This window comes from Carlito syrichta, unplaced genomic scaffold, assembly GCF_000164805.1.
Source record: "Carlito syrichta isolate Samal-C Ts95f unplaced genomic scaffold, Tarsius_syrichta-2.0.1 Scaffold302568, whole genome shotgun sequence".
NCBI classification, from domain to species: Eukaryota; Metazoa; Chordata; class Mammalia; order Primates; family Tarsiidae; genus Carlito; species Carlito syrichta.
Genome location: NW_007246664.1, coordinates 62,230 through 86,513, shown reverse-complemented (window position 1 = coordinate 86,513; position 24,284 = coordinate 62,230). Strand labels below are relative to the sequence as shown.

At 34.3% G+C, this 24,284-nt stretch overlaps 1 protein-coding gene across 1 annotated transcript in view; it reads right to left on the bottom strand.

Moving 5' to 3' along the window:
• LOC103259229 (gephyrin-like) overlaps positions 1-24,284 on the bottom strand; it is a gene marked incomplete at its 3' end in the record, with an annotated part of 154,653 nt that overhangs the window by 82,105 nt on the left and 48,264 nt on the right. The window contains exon 4 of the mRNA XM_021711754.1: positions 9,375-9,417. Coding sequence (XP_021567429.1) covers positions 9,375-9,417 — 43 coding nt within the window. The remainder of the gene's footprint in view (positions 1-9,374; positions 9,418-24,284) is intronic.

Here is a 24,284-nt window from a genome sequence, read left to right as displayed (position 1 = left end):
GTAGCGCGCACCTGTAGTTCCAGATACTTGGAAGGCTGAGGCGGAAGGATCACTGGAGCCCAGCAGGTTGAGGCTGCGGTGGCCAGGAGCAGCACTGCACTCCAGTGTGGGCGACAGAGTGAGAATCCAACTCAAAAAAAAAAAAAAAAAATAGTATGTTCAAACCAAAACTTTAACATGTTGTTTTTATTCTTGTTGATCCCAGCAGGGTTTCTTGGAGTTAGCACTGCCCCTTTGCTTAATTTGAGCTCTGCTAAGGTTTTCCTTAATTTTGCCTACATGCAATCCTTATTCTGTAGAGTAGAGTGGCCAAAATAAAACAAAAATCAAAACGCTCATTCACACACACGTGTGCGTACACCCTCCTTGACTTGCTATCTCTATTAATCCCAAGTGATTATATCATGATGTTTACCCAATTCTAATCAAGCTACCACAATGAAAGACCCAAGTTATGCCTCACTTCAAAATATAACAAACATTCCAACACTGAACTATGCTGAAATGCTATGCAGGCACTGTTATGATAGTGCTCTCCCTTATTGTGATAACCTCTTATTTGTGGAGAGCAAGGATTCAACAATCTTGGAGATTCTGGGAAAACCCAGTCAATATGGAGATTCCTCCACTACCACAGCCCAAGACACTTGTTGTGAAGAATTCTCTTATCCCCCTTTGATCCTGCTCTTTAGGGAAGGGGTAGTGTCGCCAACTTTTATAGTGAGATAAACCTCACGTTAGTTTGAACTCTAATTTCTTTAATCTCCCCAATTGCTAAGTTTAATTTATCTCATTGGAGTAGGGAATCCTTTTTTGGACTCTTGTGATAATCTGACTAAATTTAAACATAGTAAAAGTTCTGTTACTGACAACATTACTATTTGTCTCTGTCTATCCTTGTCATTTTTTGTTATACCTCTATAATGGGTAAGTTTGTAAGGAAAAAGATGAGCATGTGCCCAAAAAGTGTTTTTGAAAGCTGGCCCTGTAAACCAAGTGTTTCAGGTTTCTTCTAAGACTGATGCCCTTGGGTAAACTTTGCCCTGGGTCATTCAGCAACTTATTGAGAACTTTTCTTGTCTTTATTTTGTTTTACTAGTGAGACTCTTGCTAGAGAAGAATTATATGGCCAACAAAAGGAACTTTTGAAGAAAACTGTTTATTTAATAAGTGCCCTAAAACAAAAAGGGAATAAAACTCCAAACATCTAATGAGTTAGAGTTTTTAATTGGCTTGAGGAAAGTACCAAAGAAATTCAGATACCAAAAGTACTTTCTTAAGAAATTCCTTGGCCAATGAAAAATAAAAATGCAAAACACTTGTAAAAAATGTAAAATACGTCTCCTTTAGATCCTCCAAAACTACATCTTGAACATAATTAAGAGGGTTCCTGGGTTTCCCTGGCTATTGCAGGAAATGGGTTTCCAGCTTTTCTGTAATTGCCATTCCACTATATGACTTACACAAGTACTCAGAAACTGACCTCTTCCCTGAGCACCAAACACGAATAGGACTTTTACAAGTTAAAATTAGCTCTTCAATAACTTCCTATTCTGGGCCTACTTAATTATCATAAAACTTCATCCCTAGAATATTTTGTCAGAGGCAAATTCTGTCCAGATGGTAGAACTCATTGAGTTCACCAAAGCTTGCCAATTAGTATGAGATAAGAAGGTTAACATATGCATTGCCAGAAGATATGTTTTTGAAATGCTTTGGAAATAAAGAGGGGTTCTTGACCTTAGCAGGAACCTCAGTTAACAACGGTTAGCAATTTATAAAACTTTTAAGTACTCTATCGTTTCCTAAGGAAGTGGCTATTATTATTATTATTATTATTATTATTATTATTTTGAGTTGGAGTCTTACTCTGTAGCCCAGGCTGGAAGGAAGTAGCTATTATAATAGCAGAAGTTCAAACAGAAGAAGATAACACGGAGGCTAAAGGAAATGCCTTGACAGATCATCATGCCAGATAGCTGTCACTAAGATTATAGCCCTTATAATATTCCAAGAAATAAAATCTTCGGTTTAAAAGCAGTTCAAAGCCACTACTGTAGAATGCGAGGGATTGGCCCCAGAGTTAGAAAAGGGGTACGGGGAGAAATCTGAATGTGAATTGAATGGTCAGCAATTTAGAAGTACTAAAGAACTTCAAATGGAATCACGCAAAATGTTTATAAGAAATTATCCACCTCTGTTACTATGGTTTGAATGTTTGTGTCCCCTCGACATTCATGTTGATATTTAATTACCAATTTTAAGAGGTGGTGTCTTTTAGGAGATGACTAGGCCATCAAGGCTCTGCCCTCACAGATGGGACTAGTGCTTTGTAAAAGAGCTTGAAGGGGCAAGTTCGCCCCTTCCAACCTGTGAGGACACAGTGTTCCACTCCACGGGAAGAAGCAGTGTTCAAGATGCTTGGAAACAGTGGCCAGACCTCCATCAGACACTGAACCTACTAAAGCCTTGATCCTAGACTTCCCAGCCTCCAGAACTGTGAATAATATATTTCTATGTTTTATAAATCACCCAGGCTATGGTATTTTGTTATAGCAGCATGAACAGACTAAGACAACTATAAAAACAAATTTGCTACTGCACATACTTAACAGTGATATGAAAGCTTTACTATATCTCATCCTTCACCAAACATAATCCTGGTAAAACTATAAAGGGTGGAACCTGGCCAAAGGCCCAAGCCTCAAGGGCCCCAGGAACACCTCCAAATGATGTCACAAAACTACCTTCTGCAGTGGGTTGTGACTAGGTCTTGGTCATTGCTTACTCGTCAGATAAACTAAAGTCTTTCCTTGACAGAAAACTTCAATACCAACAGTAGCAAACATTTCTTTTCTTTTCTTTTTCTTTTTTTTGTTGGAGTCTCACTCTGTCGCCCAGGCTGGAGTGCAGTGGCACGCTCCTGGTCACTGCAGCCTCAACCTGCTGGGCTCCAGCTATCCTTCCGCCTCAGCCTTCTAAGTAGCTGGAACTACAGGCGCGCTCTACCACACCCGGCTAATTTTTGATTTATTGTAGAGATGAGGTCTCGCCAAGTTGCCCAGGCAGGTCTTGAACCCGCGGGCTCAGGCAATTCACTCACCTCAGCCTCCCAAAGTGCAGGATTACAGGCTGAGCCACCAAGCCCAGCTAGCAAACATTTCTTAATTGTGTTCCCAAGCTGAGGAATTCTGAACTTTCTCTCTAGTGATAGAGTCACTCATTTTACCCAACCTATTAGTAAACATGCTTGCAAAGTCCTGCCACTTACTAAGAAATTTCACTGTCCACATCACCTTCAATTTTCAGGAAAGGTAGAGAAGACAAACAAAATTCTGACAATCAATTATACAATTCTTAGTGACACACTTGAACTTCCATGACCCAAGGTATTGGCTTTAATGAAATGAGATAGAATTATTCTGGAGTTCTCCAACTTTCCCACCAAATTAGTAACAGGCAAGCTAATATATCTTAGGACTATCACCTTTGATTCTAAATTCTACACTAATGCAAGCAGACATGGCCAAATATTACAAGGAATTCATGCAGTATACCCTGTCTTATCATCAACAGCTATAAGCAAACTTTCCTCAATAATCTCCTCAACACTCTCGGCACCTAAAACACACAGATCTGGTCTTCTGGAAAAGACAGCACAGAAAAACAGCTCTGAAACTCCACTAAAAAAGACCTTACTAAGTACTGTTAGCAATTACCACAGCAGTGCAGGTCTAAATGTTTGATCTTTGGATTTATGTCTCTCAATTAAAAAGGCATAATCCATTCTTGAATTTATGGAAGACTTTAACCAGAGGATTTCTGGGAATCCTCTAGAAGTAAACAGTCTTCTGAAAGAGACATAATCCATTTAAAACTTCTGACCATATAAGGTGGAGAGAGCTTTTACCCAAGAGCTACAGAATAAGAAGACTGATTGTCATATTGAATCTGCATTCTTTTGTTCTTTATTTCCATTGATACTTTCTCCCTTCTTCCTTGTTTAAGGCTTCTTTTAACTATGTTATTTATATTCCTCTGTACTTTTGTTGTTGTTGTTGAGTCAGGGTCTTACTTCTTGCCCAGACTGGAAGGCAGTAACATTATTATGATGATCATGGCTCATGGCAGCCTTGACCTCCTGGGCTCAGGTGATCCTTCCACTTTAGCTTCCTGAGTGGCTGGGACTACAGGAGGAGCACGCCACCATACTCAGCTAAGTTTTTAATTTTTTTGTTGAGATAAGGTTTCACTATGTTGTCCAAGCTAGTCTTGAACTCCTGGCTCATGCAATCTACCTGCCTCAGCCTCGCAAAGTACTGGGATTATAGGCGTGAGCCACTGTACCTGGCCTTATTCCTCCATTCTTAACATTGCTGTTTGTAAACTGAATCATTAATTGGTAAGTATCTAGTGACAAGATATTTATGTGTTATTTACCTGTGAGCTGGCTAGAGCATACAACCAAAATTCTTATATATACATTTTTGTACATATTTTTCTTTGGTAGCCACTCATAGTCCTTGGTTCCAATTCCTTACAACAAATCTGTTGGTTTCCTAGGTAACCGGACTCACCTATAAGGTGACTTTTCAAATGACAACTCCATAATAGTTCAAACACGTAAAAATCCAAAATCTCCTGGTAGGTCAACCAGAGGTGCTTGTCTCCATGTTAATAATACTTAGGATACCTAACCCTTAACTGTACCCCACAATTTTAAAATAAAAAATATGTTAAAAAAATAATAATACTTAGGGACTTTATGCGGGAAGTATATTTTGTGACAAAACTTTAACAGAAATAGAAATAGAAAGAGAACTAGGAAACAAATGGTGTATTATTTGGAGGTTAAGGAACTTTTACAGATTTTATAAGTAAGACACATTACTTCTCTTTATTTTAGATATCCTTAATAATTTCAATATTATACATTTTTCTGTTTGGCACCAAATTGTTTTGGGCGAGCAACACCAAAACATTATATTTGACAAGTTCATAGGAATATTTTGGCTAGAAAGAGAATATTGCACATTCCTCTATGACTGGTATTAGATTTGTGAACAAAAGTCAAAAACTACTATCTACAAACTGAACAGGAACTTGTGATCTCAGTAAACTGATGCCTGTGACTTCTGGAGATTCCTAGATATCACCTTGGGTCCATTTTAACCCATTAGTTTATTCTTTAAGTAAAAAGAACCTTAGATAATTTAATATTTTTTCTTGAAAAAGGAAAGTGGGCCTTGATTTAAGAATAAAAATTCTGACCTCTCAAGGGAAATTCTAGATTGCCTTTTTCTCTCCTTAAGTTTCTTCACTTCATGCTTTAATAGAGGTTTGACAAGGAATAACATGCTGCTTTAGGTTTTTACATCTCTGTAGACTTCTCTGGGCTCTTCTCTTGCTATTACCAAGAAGATCCAGAAAACAAACATACAAAAAGCCCCATAAAATTAAATGATTTCGCCAATAACTCTATATCTTGTTCTACAGGCAGCTTAAATTGGGAATGGGATCTACTCCCTTTGCTTAACTTGGACAAGCTTGGCTCCTGGCTAAGCAAAGGACTATTAACTCTCATAATCCTACTCATTTGTATAGCATGGCTCAGACATGTAATCTCTACAGTATTAAATGCTGCTTTACAGTTGCCGCCTTATCAAATGGTTGATAAATTATCACTCAAAACCAACAGCAAAACAGGAAAACTTGACACTTTCATAACTTCCCCTAGATATTTGATACATTAATGAGACACCTCAAGTAGGAGTAATGTTTTGGATTAATCACATCCCCAAATGTTAATAGCCTGTCTTTTAGCTCAGACTGAAGAATGACCACCAAGGGTAATTCTGACACCTGAAATCATCTGTAATTATACACTTTAGTGCCATTAGTATAACATTACTATTCCACTATCATTATCAACACAACTTTACTATTCCAGAAAACTCTGTCTTTGAAAATAACAGTTGTAAATAACTTATTATTTATTCCAGAGACTTCTGGAAACAGTCATTGATGTTTAAATAGAAAGTGTCAAAAGACAGTTTACATGCCAAGACTCCCAGAATTTCTGGCCTTGCTATGTTGAATCAAGCCACCACATTAAAAGATCTGCTTTTCAAAATCTCATAAAAATCCTGACTTTGCCCTTTCTTTTCAGAAACCAAGACTTTGCTGAAGAGGCATTTTCCCTTACTATAATACACTCAACCTTGCTATCAAAGGGTTTGATTATATTTTTAAGGAACCAAAGGAAAGTTACACCTCTTCTTTTGACAAAGCTACCCAGGTACTTCTTTGGATAATTCTAGATAAGCTCTATTAAGTTCTAACTCTTCTTCTTTCTCTAGGATCTACTGATCTTCTGTGTTGACACATTTTTGCATATGTTAAATAAGTTGATTATAGTGTTCTTTATGTTGGTTGCATTTTGGAAATGCTGACCTTGAGAATAATTAGTAAATAAATGAAAAAAGTGATTAAAGTAGATGCAATAGTAGGGGTATACCAGAAGGGTTAGTCATTTTGGTGGGGGTAGGGGGGCTCAGAGGTGTCACAGAGGAATCATATTTGAACTGACCCTTGAAGGATAAGTAGGATTTTTTCAGGAAAACAAAAGAATAGTTTATGCACGGGGAAAAGTTTCAAAAAATAGAGGCGGGATATAGCATTGAGAGAATGGGGAACTGCTAACAGGATCTATAGGACTGCATATGGCAAAGGAAGACAAAAAGGGAGATAAAAATAGTATAAATAAGCAATGGGGTACTGCAGTTAAGAAGTTCAGAGGTAGGACAGCTCATGGTAATGAAAGGGTCCTGGATATGGCCATGGGCATGGGTATGAGTAGTTAAGATAGCATTGAGAGGAAAGACCATAAACTTATGGCAGTCACAGAACTATGAGGTTAATATGTTAGATGGGCTCTCTATAGTGATCTAAATGACTATAAGGACCATCTACATGACTGTTTCATTCTAAGAAAAATCTAGACCATTATAAAGTCCATCCATAGTGATTAACAGCCAACAAGCCAATAAGAACATAACTGAAATGAAAGATGATCCTATCACAAAGATTCATGATAGATGTGAAAGTGCAAAGGAATCTGTTCTCAATAAGAAACTACTTTGGTTCCTAACCATCATAATCATTATCAGTGATTCATCTTCATTTCAAAATTAACAATAAATGGGAATTATATAATTATCATCATAAAATGTCATGTTTACAGTTCATTTATCTCTATTGTTTTATTTTAATAAACATTCACTCATTACTCCTTTGACCCTTAGGTGTCTCAACCTTAGGGCATAGAAAGGGATTACAGAATATAAATATCTTATTACTAAAAAGCCTCTTTCAGATTCACATGTCTGTCAAATGTTGCAGAAACTTGTGAAAGTACATGAGTTAAACATGCCTGTTTGTATTTATTTTCATATAACTCTAGTGTGCTTGCCCAAGGGTTTTGAGCTAAGATAATAGATTTACAACACAGAAATGGAAGAATTTACACAATAAAAAAAATCATGAATTTTTACCTATTTGAAATTCTCCAATTACTTTTTGCGAAATAATACTGACATTCTGTGAGAAACATAAATTATCCATTTACTCAAAACTCCCAGGAGTGTGAGTATCCATTAGACTCATTTCTTTTTCTTTTTTTGAGTTGGAGTCTCACTCTGTCGCCCAGACTGGAGTGCAGTGGCCGCTCCCAGCCACCGCAGCCTCGACCTGCTGGGCTCAGGTGATCCTTCTGCCTCAGGTTTCCAAGTAGCTGGAATTACAGGCATGCGCCACCACGCCTGGCTAATTTTTTGATGTATTGCAGAGATGAGGTCTCACTAAGGCTGGTCTCAAACCTGTGGGCTCAGGCAATCCTCTCACCTCGGTCTGGGATTATTGTGTTAGCCACCGTGCCTGGTCTAGACCCATTTCAATATGCTCTCCCTGTACTTCTCTTGATAAATATCAGGGAAAAGATGTATGCTATCATTAAGTTATTAAGTTACAGAGAACAACAATTAAATAATTAGTATTTATTCAGCATTTTTAGGATTGTAATGCTCTTGAGGTACAAGTTTCAATATGACATCATTTCAAGGATACAGGAAAGAAAAAGCTATTTATAGTTACTTTTTCTAAGACAAAAAAATAAATAAATAATACATAAAATTAAGTGACTTCCAAGTTAATAGTATAAGTGATCAAACCAAAAAATAAAATTAAGGATTTTTATCTTTGGTTCAGGACACTATGTTCTAAAAATATGCTGCTTGTGAAGTTAAGATCTTTAGATCTTTCAGGAATTCAGATTCACAAAAATATTATGGTATACCCTCTTAGGAGCCACACATTCTTTTTTTTTTTTTTTTTTTTTTGAGTTGGGGTCTCACTCTGTTGCCCATGCTGGAGTGCAGTGGCATGATGATAACTTACTGCAGTCTTGACCTCCTGGGCTCAGGTGACCCTTCTAAGTAACTGGGACTACAGGCACATGCCACCATGTTCGGCTAATTTTTTAATTTTTCTGTAGAGATGAGGTCTCACTATGTGGTCTGGGCTGGTCTCAAATTCCTGAGTCAAGCAATCCTCCTGCCTTGGCCTCTCAAAGTGCTAGGATTACAGGAGTGAACCACTGACTCTGGCTGCACATTCTTTTTTTTAAAGTTAGCCTTCTTTAATGAAATTATGTTATTTTTAGTCAGTCTGTCTTCAAGTAACTTTTGGCAGTTGGGCAATTATAGAGAGATTTAGAGTCCCAGAGGAGCTTATTCTTACCCTACTTGGAGTGCATCAAAATTCTGTTGTTAGCTTGCAAAAACAAGTAGATTAAGGGAAGTGGGGGAAGTGTTCATTAATATACTGATACCAACTAATATTTTCATTTGAAAGTACAAATGTTCATATTTTAAAAAAATTTTAATTTTACTATCCTTAGTTAATTTTTAAATTTCGAATATATGGTGTACAATTCAGGGTTAGGTATACAAATGTTCATTTTTAGGTACCCTTGTTGATGAGGTATGTGCCCTGCTCCCCTGGCAGTTTCCCACTGCTGCCAACCCTGCATCCCCTCCCCTGGCAGTTTCTCACTACTGCCAATCCCTTTCTTATAGTATTACAATAGTTGTTCAAAGTCTACTTATGAGTGAGAATATGTGATACTTGGTTCTTTATTTCTGTGATAGATCACTCAGTATTATAGGCTCTAAGTCCGTCCAAATATTCATACTCTTGAGAGAAACACTCCCCACTGCTGTTCTTCACTGTTTCACCAAAATGTCATTTTTAGCTTTACTTTCTGTTGAACTACAAGTTCTAGTTCAGTAGCGCAACCAAAATGATAAAATACTTACTGGCTCTGAGAATGTTCTCCTTGCTGCTGCATCTGGACTGGACCTGCAGAGAAAGCATAAACTCAGTAATTTAGGGCTCATAACATGGATAGCCAGATGTACATATTTAATGGGCAAGCTCCTGAGGTCTAGGAGCAAAGGCTTTACATAGCATGTAAAGTACAAATATGTTACATTTGGGTCATATATGTTTAAAATTTACCCTTTCCTTAAAGAAAAAACTGGCTTCCAGAAAAAAAGAACTCTGGAGGTACAGTAGTATTATAAATTAGACAGAGATAAACCAAAGGCATTCTCTTTATTCATTTGTATTTGAAATCAATATATGAAAAAGTTTCAAGTTACCACATATTCAGTTGTAAATAGAGACTTTTAATATTAAGGTCTTTAGCATATCCTTTTACTAGAATAATAATAAAAATTCAAGTAATAAAGCTATAGTCAAATATTCCATTATAGTAAATCTTATTACATATATGTGAATGAGGGAAAAATAGAGAAATCTTCATATATAACATTTAGCTTTGATTATAACCATGTTATTTATTGATTATAATTTATTATAGCTATAATATTGGTTATAAAAGATGATTTTGTTGGAAATCAATAAAATTTAACTCAGTTTTCAGATGTGTATAGAACTTAGCAATAAACCTTTATGCTTTGACTTAAATGTTTAGGTCAAAGTGAAACATTCTAATTGTTGTAAAACTGCTGCATTCAAGAGCCATACTGCATGGCGTTAACATGTTAATTTCAAAGGAAACTGTATTTAAGCTCCACACCTCTTTTCCCACTCCCCAGCAGCTTGCCTCTGATGGATATATACACAACAAATTAATTTCTATAGCTTAACACAATCTACTATCATAATGAAACAACTTATGAAAGGAATGTTGCAACTTAGGGTGGGTTATGGTAGTCCTTCCCTGAAAAGAACAATTGTTAATGTTTAAAGAAACAACAACAACAAAAAGTCACAAACATACACACAAGGAAAAAAAAACACACACACACCAAAACAAAATAAAACAACAACCAAAAAAAGAAAAAAATAATTCCAAATGTTAAAATTATTCTCTTTTGGCCCAAATTGTTTAATTAATTTTAGATACACTACAAGGAAGAATCTAAAACAGAAAATAATAATATATTCTTTTACTCAGAAGTCTCACTGAAGAACAATTCTGGTCCAAATGAGAAAGAAATTAATGACTGTTTAAAGAAAATAATACAGGGAAGAAGACACAAACATGAGGAAAAGAAAAGGAAGAGAAAGAGGTTTGAGGGAGTAACTTTAGACAATAGAAAAGAAAGTATGGACTTATAGAGGGGGACAATATGTAAGTGCAGAATGTTCTGCTATTTCTTGTTGCAAATTCATACCGAGAGGGTAAGAATGACTAATGAACTTGCTGCAAAATAAATAAGCAAGTTGGCATACTGTGGAACAAAAATAAGTGCAACTATACCACTACAGTCTTAAAGAAGAAAAGAAACACACACTAATAGACAAATTAATAGACAAGCTTAATAAAGAGAGAAACTACATTTTAAAAAGTGATTTAAAGAACATAAGAGACAGCTAACAGAGTGAGAGAAAAATCTGGGAGAGAGAAGGAAAAGAAAGGGGGAAATGTTAAAAGACAAAAACAGAGTTCAAAGAAGTCAAATGAAGTCAAGAGTCTTCAACAAGATGTAGAAACAGAAGGAGCCCAAACCCATAACGCAAAGCAATGTTTGCGAATGGAAAGTAGCTCCTTTGATCAGTAATAGTTACTCTTAAGTCGTAGCCTCTATTCCTCCAGAGTTCATCTTTAAGCCCTTCCAATCTAGAGTGGAGCTAGTGTATGGATAGAAACAAGAGATTTACAATGAACAGAGCAGTTCAGATGAGTAGTTCAAATTGTCTCATAAAATGTTCCAACAGCTTTATATAATGCTTATTATATACATTACATAATGTATATAATTGGAAATGATGGCGAAAAACTAGCTGGCTTTACCAAAACAACAACAACAAACCCAAACCAAACCAAACCAACAATAAAATGCCCTCTGCCCTTCCCTAGGTGGCTCAAAAATTAACAAAAAATTATTTGTAACATGAATAAAGAAACCGAAGTGTTGCTTTGTGGCACCTCAGTTTAGAACTGTATATTTCAAACAGCTGGGAGGAGAAATCTAGATGGTGAAAACAGTTCAATTTCCTGAATCTGAGCATTTATCAAGTTTCACAAATTGCCAACAGCAGTATAACCAACATTTTTTACACCAACATTACATTGGCTATTTGAACCAGATTTGGGGAGAACAATTATCTCTAATTATAATAATTTACTTTAGTGATACTTTGTGTGTGTGTGTGTGTGTGTGTGTGTGTGTGTGTGTGTGTGTATCATTGAGGAAAATAATTTTTAAAAAACTTTGCTTACTATTTGTGCAAGTAGTAAATGACCCTGTGTCTTGCACTATGAAGCTAGCCATCTTTATCATATTTCCTTAATTTTATAAAATCTGAATTTGAAGATTTTATCTAACTCACAATGTAATGAAAGTTATTTGAAAGGATAAAAATGAGAAACAGCTACTGTTCTCATACATATGGACTATAATGAAGGTAACACAGGTCTGCTCAAGTTTTATGGTTTGTTGTTGTTTTTTCCTTTATTTTACTCTGACTTTACTCAATGAAAAAAAAAAGGAAAGCCTAGAAAACAAAGTAAAACTGAGATTTTTGATTAATATCAAATTTGTCAGGGATTAAAAATAAAGGGTGTGATATCACAGTACCTACTACTTTCTTCTGTTAGATCATGTTATTTTATTACAACTGGAATCTAAACTAAAATAACATGTGTAAACAGTGTATTATTTTAAAGTCAATGGAGGAAATAAAAAACATGAGGGACTTATTGAAAACACAGGTATTCATTTACTAATCAAGATCGCTTTGAGATATCAAATAATTCATTTCAACATATGTGTACATATGTAATATAATTTTTGCTGAAGGTCACATTGTCCATTAAGAAATCTTAAGAATGAAATAGAAAGCAGAAGGAGGAAGAGCACATAATAAATGGTAAGGAACAAAAGTGAAAATGCCTTTAAAAAAAGCTGAGAAAATTTTAACAAACAACCACAATCTGTAGATACAGTTAGAGAAATCACTTACCTTATGCTTAGGTCATTACAAGAATAGCACAGTGTTTAAAGTCAGCTCTTCATTATGGGAGGTACAATTGAAAGCCATAGGTTATAATAACATGAATTGCTACACAGAAATGAAGACTTTTTCAGCCCAACATGAAAAGCTAACTCTTATGGGAGAATATTTCAAATTATGTTTAATGAAACATGAAGAACAATTGAAGGTGTAAACATCAAAACACACCAAACACATGAATTTCACACCAAAAAGAGAGAGATGGTTCAATCTCTCAGGACACAGAAGATTTATTCTGTGACCATAATCTGTGACATACAAGGGAAGGCACATCACTCTAACAGTGAAAGATGCATGCATAATATATTATCATCCATCCATCCACCCTCCACCCACCCCACTAGTACACACACAAGTCCACTAAGGTTCAGGGAAAGAATGTAGTGCCAAGCTGTTATGAAGAAAGCAGGACACACAGAAGCGCAGCAGTGGTCATGTGATTTGAGAGGTGTTCTTCCCTTAAACCATCCCATCACCATGCTTATTTTAAAGAAGCCAGGAAAAGATCCCCTTTCAATGCTGCAATAGCTACGAGCCCCCAGCTTGAAGCTAGTGAGTGGAATTTTGATCACCGTTCCCTGCGATGTCAGGGGCTCTCCAGTGGAAGCCAGATATGTAACACCAGTTAGTGGGGTACAAACGTGTGAATAACAAACATCCTTTCCCTTCTGCATTTCACAGAAGTGAGGGAGGAGAGAAACAACAAAAAAAAAACAATGTTGAGGATAGGTTCATAACAATATAAGAATGTATGAATATTAAAAGGAGATTACATTTGATTGCAAGTTAACACAAATCAGTTTTCACAAAAACTCCTCTATTTTGCTGCACACCAGGCTAATTTGTATTCTTTTTCTCATAAATGCTATACAGTATGGCTCATATTGAAAAATTCTGTGCACTTGGTTAGATGGGATCAAAGTAAACAACAAAGTCATCTTCTTTGATGGACATTAGGAAACTTTTATTTCCCCTAATTTTAGCACAATTTTACTGGTCAGTAATCACATTTTAAATTAGAAATTAAGCTTCTGTAATCTGCTTACTTATATAATCTGAAAAGTTCTATGGTTTGGACAGACAATTTAAATTTCAATCTTTCTACACTGTTAAAAGCAAACAACAAAAAGGCCACCAATTTAGAAACTAAGTTTTCTATGTATTTTTCTCTACCATCAATAAAACATTTAACATGGGTTATTCTTGTCAATAAGGGGGTCATTTCAACTCATCAGAAAAAATTTCAACTTTGCTTTCCTATTACTGATGACAGTAGTTAGCTTCATCCATTTTATTCTTTTTGTATACGATAAATTTAATTCATGTGTGATATCGCAACTTTGTTGGCAAATGTGTAATTATTCAAAAATCATGTACTTATATTACGATTTTCTCTCTCTCATTTTATTCTTAGCAGGCCAGGATAGCTTGACTTTCCCTTTAGCACAGCTTTGGTATTTCAAGATCTAGGCCTTCCCATAATTTCCATTTTCTCGTGGGAAAAATAAAGATTGTTCTCAAAAGAGATAACACATGTATCATTGATTTTAAGTTATAAAAATGGAAACAAATGTCAGTAGTTGTTATGACTGATGGAGCATTGACAGTTGTAAAATAACTCTGATTACATATGCCCCTCATTATAGCTTTCTCATCAGTTCAAAATAGAGGCAAGCTCTTATTTTTTAGCCAAATAGAGGGGGGAAATATCCACGTTCAGGTACATGTTTTTCAACAGGGATTGGCAAGAATATTTGACAAATGTCATAGCCATATGGCCATATGTACTGGTAGAACTATAAGCTATGCAATCTGAGGCATGGAGCAAAGTCCGAACTAGCTCCTCTAGAAAATGCTTTATAGTTGAGCTTTTTAAACCTCAGACAAACTGTTTTCTTTCTCTGGAATACCTTGCTGCCTATTTTCTGATCCAAATACTACTTGTCCATTAAGAACCAACTTAGATTGCACCAACTGCAAAAAAATATTTCCCAAGTTCCTCAATCAAGAAATAATTTCTTTTTAAAAATCTAAACTCTTTTAACACTGTTAACTGAGATATAATTTACCTATTATAAAACTCACTCATTTAAACTATGTAGTTTGATGACTTTAATAAATTTATATGATTGTGCAACCATCACCACTAACTAGGTTTAGGTTTCCCTAAATTCTTAAAGTATCTTATTTGAACTTCTATTATAGGACTTATCATAGTTTTTCCAATTATTGATATGGGTCCCCAAATAGACTATAGGTTCTTGGAGGGAAACAATCATGACTCCATTCCCTTTTTATTTTCTACTACTTTAAAAATAATACTTTGTTCAGCGTAAACATTTGCTAAATCTGAATATTTTACAGTAATTATTGTTCTTTTTAATCTTAGAAGACTAAAATTTATTTTTTGTAGTGTAAGTGTCATAACAGTCATTCCTATACTATGCAAAGTTATTTTATTAACTTACAAAAGATTTTTAAAAAATTTATTTGGGCCCGATAGTATTAAGAAATAGAATATGAAAAGTATGTGGATTCCTAAAGTAAAAGTATGTATATAACTAAGAGATATCTGGGTATCCACAGAATGATCTTAAGAATTTAGAAAGCACATTACTATTAGTATTACTTAAGGTTGATCAAATAGTGACATTTGTAGTCCAATAAAGGTTTTCTATACCAAGTGATTCAGGTCAGATCAAGATTTCTTATTTTCTAAGAGAGCAGAATGTTCTATATTTCATAGGGTCAAGTCACTAGAATGATAGAGATGATAGAAGTTTTAGAAGCAAAATGGCCATTTTGACTTTAATTTGTTTACCTTATTAAACTTATTTAAGAATAATCAGCATCTGAAAGAACAAACTTCTTTGTACAAGTACCATCTACTCATTAAAAAGAAAGCTTAAGGGGATAGAGCAGAAGGGCCCCATTGTCATTTACTTAGATTACTTGCCTCTTTAGCCTACCCAGAAATAGAAGAAAAGGTTTTATTTAAAAAACATTAAGTGGGGCAACCCCCTCAGGTCCCTTCCCACTCTGGGAGCTTTTCTGTGCTCTCAATAACTCCTGTTTCAAAAAAACAAAATGAAACAAAACAAACAAACAAAAAAATTAGGTCAACAACTCTACAATCTTAGAGCTAATTACATCTTAGAGTTAATTTAATCTCTTAAATTCTATTTCTTTCTCTTTTTATTTCTTACAAAAAAAATTGAGAATTGGTCTACCAAAACTTTCTTCCATGGTTCCATTCATTCATTATTTTACTGGAATAAATTAGGACGCAAGTATTTGGCTCATCTGAATCTAAAAATAACTCATTTGTATTTAATTACCTTTATGGTCTCACAACACGTATTTAACTGAAGAATTCAGAGTTTTGGCTTATTTGTGACACAAGTCCAGGAGTATAATTTCCAATACTAGTTTTTCCTCTTGCTAGCTGTGTGATCTTGGACATGCATGGTATTTAATATTTGGAGCTTAAATCTACTTATCCATAAAATGGGGTAAATTAAGAAGGATAATGTATGTGTAAGTGAAAACTATTATAAATTTAAAAAGCAATACCAATCAAAGTTGTTATTCTTATGAAAATATTAAGTCACCTATATTTTCTCTAGGTAGAATCTGAGGCACAATGAGAATAAAGAATTTGTTGCATATGTCAGGAATCAGTGACAAATAACAGACTAATTGCAAACTATAGACTAAAGCCTCAGGAAAGGCTAAGTAAGGGTTTGAGATTAGCCCTGCTAGGATTAATCTAATTCTGTATTGTATGACTTTTACTCAAGTTATTTTCTTTCTATGGGTCTTGGTTACCTCATCTGCAAAACATGGATGTTTTAACTGAGGTTGATGGGCCCCTTCAGAGAACCTGTGGATAGAAGTCAGGAGTCCTGCCACTGGGATGGAGAAATAAAATTATGATATTTATATTTAGTAACCTATGATATTTATTATTTTCTTTCATTATGAACTTAGGCAACAAATCAAAATAATATTAACAGAACTTTAAATATTAAAATATTTGAAGTAAAAGAAGTATTATTATACTAAATTTTAAGATAATATATTATTATCTTAAAATATTTGTCATTACCATGATTTCAAATTACAGTGGTTATTAAACCTGCTCCTAGTGTTTGTTATTTAATATAATTAAAAATAGGCATGCATCATTATATCAGAATATATTTTTAAAAAAATATTTTTAGCTGGGCGAGGTGGCTCACATCTGTAATCCCAGCACTTTGGGAGCCAAGAAGAGAGGATTGCCTGAGCCCAGGGGTCTGAGTTCTACCTGGATGACATAGCAAGACCTCGTTTCTACAATAAATAAAAAATTAGCTGGGCATAGAGGTGTACACCTATAGTTCCAGCTACTTGGAAGGCTGAGGCGGAAGGATCACCTGGGCCCAGAAGGTGGAGGCTGAGATAGCCGTGAGTGTGTCACTCTACCCCAGCCTGGATAACGGAGTGAGACTCCAACTAAAAAAAAAAAAACCAACATATATATACACACACACACATATATATATATGTATATATATGTATATATATATAGAGAGAGAGAGAGAAAGAGAAAGAGCGCTCTTTTCCCATTGGTTTAGATGATAAATAGAATATCATTTAACAGCTATCACATTTAAAAATCTCTAATCAAAGGTGAACTTCCATACACACACACACACACACACACACACACACACAAACACACGTGTATAGCCATAACTAATTATCTTTGAACTCTCAGTCATTTGTTGCAGACAGATACCAGCAATGCTATTATTTATGTATAACATAAACTTTTGCAAATAGACAATATTTATAAGCAAAAACATTTTAATGAATCTTTTCCAGGGGATCATTCTTACATGTCTTCCCACTGTCATATACAATTTATTGTCTAAAATTCCACTGAGATTTCCTAAGTTCTAGGTTAATTTGAAGAATTCTTATTTTTCAGTATTGACCTCTTCTAAAAGAAGCTGGAACTGTATCAGGTTATACAGCTGGTGAATTATAATTACCATAGAAAATCAAAGTTTGCTTATGCTCCTTTATAGGTAACTTAGTGAGTTCCTTATTTTTTCTTAAAGAAAATACTATTGTATGTGAAACACACATAAGAGTAGAACTGCTTACACCATGACTCAAGGAAATATAAATTTGATCATCATTGGTAAATATTCTTAATGTATTTCCCATATGAAACTTTAATTTTTAAGTTGAGTCACTCCCAATGGCTTCTAGAAATTTTGTATATTCCAGGCTGGTCTCCTCTTGGTATCAACAATGTTTTGATTTGCTGTTTGTCCTGAGGACTTTTTTTTTTTGAGTTGGAGTCTCACTCTGTCACCCAGGCTGGAGAGCAGTAACACACTCACGGCCACTGCAGCCTCGACCTGCTGGCCTCAGGCGATCCTTCCATCTTAGCCTTTCAAGTAGCAGGAACTACAGGCATGTGCCAACATGCCCGGCTAATTTATTTATTTTTTTATTGTAGAGATGAGGTCTTGCCATGTTGCCCAGGCTGATCTCAAACCCCTGGGCTCAGGAAATCCTTTTGCCTCCACCTCCCAAAGTGCTGAGATTACAGGCGTCAGTCACCACACTTGGCTTGTTCTGAGAATTTTACTGTTGATTATAAATATGAAGAAAACTATACCATCCAATTACAGAATGTGTCAAAAAACTATATTGCATATGTTTGACTAGTAGGAATATCAAATTATTCATGATACTATTTCCCAATTTCAGATGAATAATTGATTATTTTACAGAGTTATTAATCTTCATCCTAGAGGTTAGAAGGCAGGAATTATTACTGATTTTAGGTTACACAGCAAAGCAGTAATAGAACTCAGCTTTCTTGACTTCCAAATTGAATTATCTGTACAATAGTAGTTGAGCCTATCTTTTTAACCTCCCAATGTTAATCATTACAACATTCCTAGTCAGATCTTGAATTTTCATTGCTTCTTTACTCTTGACTATTTCTTTTAGATATGAGAACCACTAGATAATAGAAACATGGATGTAGAAGCGAAGAAAAACTGGTAATAATAAAAAGAAATGGGGGAATAGCATTCTGGAGCCAGACTGTCTGAATTAGAATCTTGGTTCTATCATTATTAGTTGTATAACACCGTATTAAATCATAATTACTCTAGGTCTTTGTCTCCTTAGGTATAAAATGAAGATAATAACATCTATCTCATAGGGTATTTGTAAGGAAAATGAGATAATATATATAAATTGCTTGCTTAGAAGAGTATCTAGCTCAGAGTTAACAGTACATGAGTATTAGCTATTATTATGTTTGTTACACTACTTGTATTTGGATGATATTCTGTGCCTATAATAATGAAAGTAGACTAATTTGTGTGTGTGTGAGTATGTGTGTGTGATGTTGACAGCTCTCACAAGTAAGATCAAATAAAGTCAATTTAGGGAAGTATTGGAATATGAAGTTTTCAAAAATATTGATTAATTTAGAAAACTGAACCTAAGGGATAGATACAGGAAATAATATAAAAACTTGAATTATTGAATCTTTGTAATTTTTATGTATTTTCTGGTACTTCTGGAAGAAAGTCACATTTGTTTTCATTAAGCATGAGTTTTGAAATAATACATTTCTAACTAGATTTAATATTCTTGGTTTTCAGTCTTAAGTATATATCATAGCACTTATTCCTTCATTTAAAAAAACCATAAAGCTTCTACTCATGTAAGTGTGCTATCCTGTTTTCCTTTTTAAATAAAAGGTTACTATATTTTAGTATTGGTTGAAAAGGTTGTGACTTTTACTTCCCCAAAAGCTTAACTAGCATTCGTAAGGCACATGGAAGATGTACAAAGACAAAACATGTCTCTACTGTATTGCTAAAGTAGCAATGACTTAAAAAAATGTGTAGAAAGTTCCTTTGTGATGTTTTATCTGAGGTCGATGGGCCCCTTCAGAGAACCTGCAGATAAAAGTCAGGTCCATTCACTTTCTTTGTGAACTGAAAAACTAAGATTTTGATACGTTATATCATAGTCATGCATGGTGTATATTATGTTGCTAATCAAGTCTCTCATGATCTAACCAAGTAATCAGTTGGCAAATATAGTTTGATATTATTGCTAGATTATTGTTTAGATCATATATAACCTTTCCATTTTCTCTTAATGTTCAAGTTTTGGGTGTCTGGGTTAAATCAAATGGAAAGTCAGAAAACCTATTGCCCCAAAAGTGAACTTTTGGATTATAGAGAAGGATTAAGTGTGTTAAAAGTTAGTTATTTAATTAGTAGGGTGACTATAGTTTGCAATAATCTATTGTATATTTCAAAATAGTCAGAAGAGAATAATGCAAATGTTTCTAGCATAAATAAAAGACAGATATTTAAGGTAATAGATATCATTATTACACAGATTTTGATCTTTACAAATTATATGTCTGTATTAAATTATCACATGTACCCCCAAACATATACATCTATTGTGTATCAAAAATATAATTAAAAAACCAGTTGGTAAAAAAAATAAATTTTTTTAAAGAAAGTACACTCATCACTCTCATACAAATATAATATGAACATGTATCAAATATTTTGTCTAAAGTGTTAATTAATGAGAGAACCAGTAAGATGTCTCAATCAGTCCCTATTCATATATCATAACTTAGTGTTGTACAATAGCTCAGAAAATGAAAGGAGGAGAGCTAATCCAGAGGGTGTCTTAGGACAGTCAGTAACCGTTTTTGTTTAATTCAAATTATTTCACTATTTTACCATATAACTTTATGACCTTGGAACTCCTATTAATAGAATTTATGTCTTAATTGAATTCAGGTTTGAGAGTTTGTCCTCCAGTGTATACCTTTAGTTTCTAAGACTGTATGCAATACTTACTGTAGTCGCTTTATATAAACTGTAGGTTTTGTTTTTACTGTAATATTAGAATAGTAATTTATAATATTCAAAAAAGTAAAATAAATTTGTACCAAATAAATGTTATTTCTTTTAAAAATCTGATCTAAGATATAATTTCAAAGACTTAATACACAACGCATTTTTGTAGTTTCCTTTTTCACTCAAGTCTAATAAAAATCTCACTTCAAGAAGAACTGTATCTTGTCAAAATTCAACAATGAAAAAGTTCTAAGGGAAAGAGAATAATTTATTAAAATAAAAATGCAATGTAATGTAATATGTTAGATAAGATTAAGAATATGGACTTTGTAATTTATAGCCAGGCATTACATTTCCTGAATGATCTTCATTTTAGACAACTTTTTTTTTCAAAAGAAAGTTAAATAATCACGTATAAAAACAGTCTGAAGAAAAATGTATATTCTTTCTTTGAACATTGTTAAATTTAGGCTTATATGCATTTTGAGCTGTTTTAGCCCACTCTAATTATCTTGCAAAATTTGTATTTGCTCCATGTATATACTACTGGTACTACATCCTCATACAAATGTAATTTCATATTCATATATAATTCATTCTCAGGATGAGCAAGAGAGGTCAGAAAATTTTAGACGTAGGTAAATTTTTTTCTCAATGTAAGCCCTATTCTTGTAAGTCCAGGGACATGCACTGATTTGATCTACTAAAGCTAGAGACTTGGGCATGTAATGAATCCTTTAAGAAGACAAAACACAGAAAGTTATGCTGAACTTTGGCACCCTCCCCTATCTTGGGGAGGTGAATCTCCTCTCTCTCTCTTTAGTTACTTTCTAAACTCTCTCTCTCTCTCCATATATATATGGAGATATATATTTACACACACACACACACACACACACACACACACACACACACACACACACACACACACTGCTATACTAACTAAATGACCTTGGTTAAATTATTTAACTTTCAAAGCTTTAGTTTCTACATCTACAAAAATCAGGATAATTATATTATTCGTTTATTGACCAAGTACTTCTTAAGTCAGGTTCAATTGGCCGGAGCCAAAACCAGGCTCTTATCTAGGTGCAGGGGTAAAACATGAACAAGACTGAAAAGGACTTTGCTATCTTGGAATTTACATTCTAATAGGAGTAGGCCGATAATAAGCACTTACACTAACAATTATGTAAGTAACAGTTTCAGAGAGCAAAAAGTGCTATAAAGAAAATAAAATAAGGTCTTGGGATAAAAAGTAATTAGTATTAGGGTATAGCTATTTTAGATGAAAGACAGAAAGACTTCAATAAATAACTTTCCTTTTAGTTAAGACTTGAAACAGTCAGATAAAAATCAAGGGTAAGAACTTTCCAGGTTGATGGAACAACTAGTAGTAGACAAAGGCTCAAACACTGTATTGAGTTCCCACCTCACAGGATTATTGTAAGAATTAAATAAACTAATGCATGTAGGGCATTTGGTACTATACCTAACATTTAATAAAGGATAGACATGTGTTACTCTGATGACAATAATGGGGTTGAGAATGATAATGGCAGAATGATAATGGCTATAATGACTATGATACAAATTCCCGAAATCCAGGCACTGGAACTACACTTCTCAATCCTTCCTATCCTGAAACTAGTTGTAATCTACTCCAAATAAAAAAAGACTGTTGTAATTGGGCTAAAGGGCCAAAGATTGGTAATAAGAGAGAGAGGTGTTCAGACTAAAGGTTCCAGCAAAATGGTACCAAAAAAAAAAACTCTTTTGAAAAAATTTGATATCTAATAAAAATCAATGAAAGTATCTCTGATAAGAGAGAATACAATTGCTTGTTGCTTATTGAAGTTTTGGTATAAGTAAATTTGGGCATAAAAACTATAATACCATATTGTTATTGACTTGTGACAGATACTACACTTGTTAGTATTCTCCATACAGTTAGAGTTCTGTACTTAGAAGAACTGAGGCATTTTCAAAATTTATGAACAAATAAATGACATGGAATATAATAATCCTTAAAGTAGTGAAAGCTAAGTTATAAAAAATTGCTATTTTTAGGAATCATTAACCCAAATGTCCCAAATACATTCAGCTTCGTTTGGGACAGAGCAATGCTATCAATCATGCCAGGAAGTACTTGGTTCACTGTTAGTGCTTTTTGTTTCATTTGCATTTTTGTTTTGTTCCTTTTGATTTACCATATATTCCTAGCATTGATCTATGACACAGTGACTTGTCTGGCATCAGCCAGAGTAGTTCTGAGATACCTTGCCCGCTTCTGGTCAGTTAATTTTATTGCTATCCCACCACAACAAACACAAAAATGATCATATATATATATGATTTATGTATTTATGTACATAACACACATATACATATTTATTATCTATGTGTCTGTATAGTCTATTTTCACTAGCACATACTGAAAATAATCAAAATTATACTATAAACTAGTAGATCACTTTAAAAATAAATATAAGCAGAAACACATTAGAGAGAAACAGGAGCAAAAGAGATCCTGAGAAATAAAGTGCCATTCAAAAGCAGGGTCAACATACACCACATATGTGGAAAGAACACATTCCTAATTTCCTGTAATATAATGTAATTTCTTAGATGAGAATTATATGCAAAGGAAATTTAAGTTTTGTCTTAACTTTAATTTCTTAAAAATACATTAAAAGATCTGAATGAATTTTAAGAAAATATTAACATTTGTTAAATCTAGATGGTTAGCATATGGGTGTTTCTTATATTATCTGTTATTTGCTATAAACAATACTTGAAATAGTTAAATAATGGGAACTGCTAAAAAAAATAAATAAAAAGGGAACTCAGTCACCAAAGGACATTTACACTAGGCTGCAAATATCCAGGAACTCTTTAGCATGGATTTCTCAAATTTAGATCTGAAGATCATCTAAATAACCTCTTGCAATTTTTTAAAGAACCAGGATCTCACTTTGTCACCCAGACTGGAGTACAGTGGTGTGATCAGAGTTCACTGCAGCCTCCAACTCCTGGGCTCAAGAGATTCTCCCACCTCAGACTCCCAAGTCGCTAGGATGACAGGTGTACCAGCACACCCAGCTAATGGATTTTTTTAAACTTTTGGAGTGACGGGGTCTCACTATGTTGTCAAGGTTGGTCTCAAAGTCCTGGCCTCAACTAATCCTCTCTCCTCAGTCTCCCAAACTGGTGGGATTACAGGTGTGAGCCACAATGCCCAACCGTCTTGTACTCTTTATTCTAAGAACAAACACAATACCAGTGTTTTCAACTCAAATATGTTTTCCCCTTCACTAAGTATTTACTGATCTGAGAATGCTGTTGAAGTCTAACCACTGTACTAGACAGTTTTACCATTGACCAATTTTCTCCTTCTTCACGTCTCAAGGTTGCTTCAGGTAGCTTTGCTGTACCTTGCATTGCTCAGTTGTCACATGAGAAATACACTCAAATCAAACTCTGCAGAAACTCATCCATCAGAGCTTTCCAACTCTTACAATTCTTACTGCTCTTCAAATTTTTCCACATAAGGAATCCTTAAATGTTAATTCTTTCTTCTATATATGTTTATTTATTCTCTATTTACCCTACATTCTCTAGAGAACTCCCTAGTTTCTCCTCTGTTTTCTCCAGTTCACCATTTTTATTATTTCTTTCTGTTAAATGTTAACAGCAATTAACATGGGAGGAGGAGTTCAAGAGCAATTTTTATATTTTTTCTTTGCTCATCCATAATCTTTACTGAACATG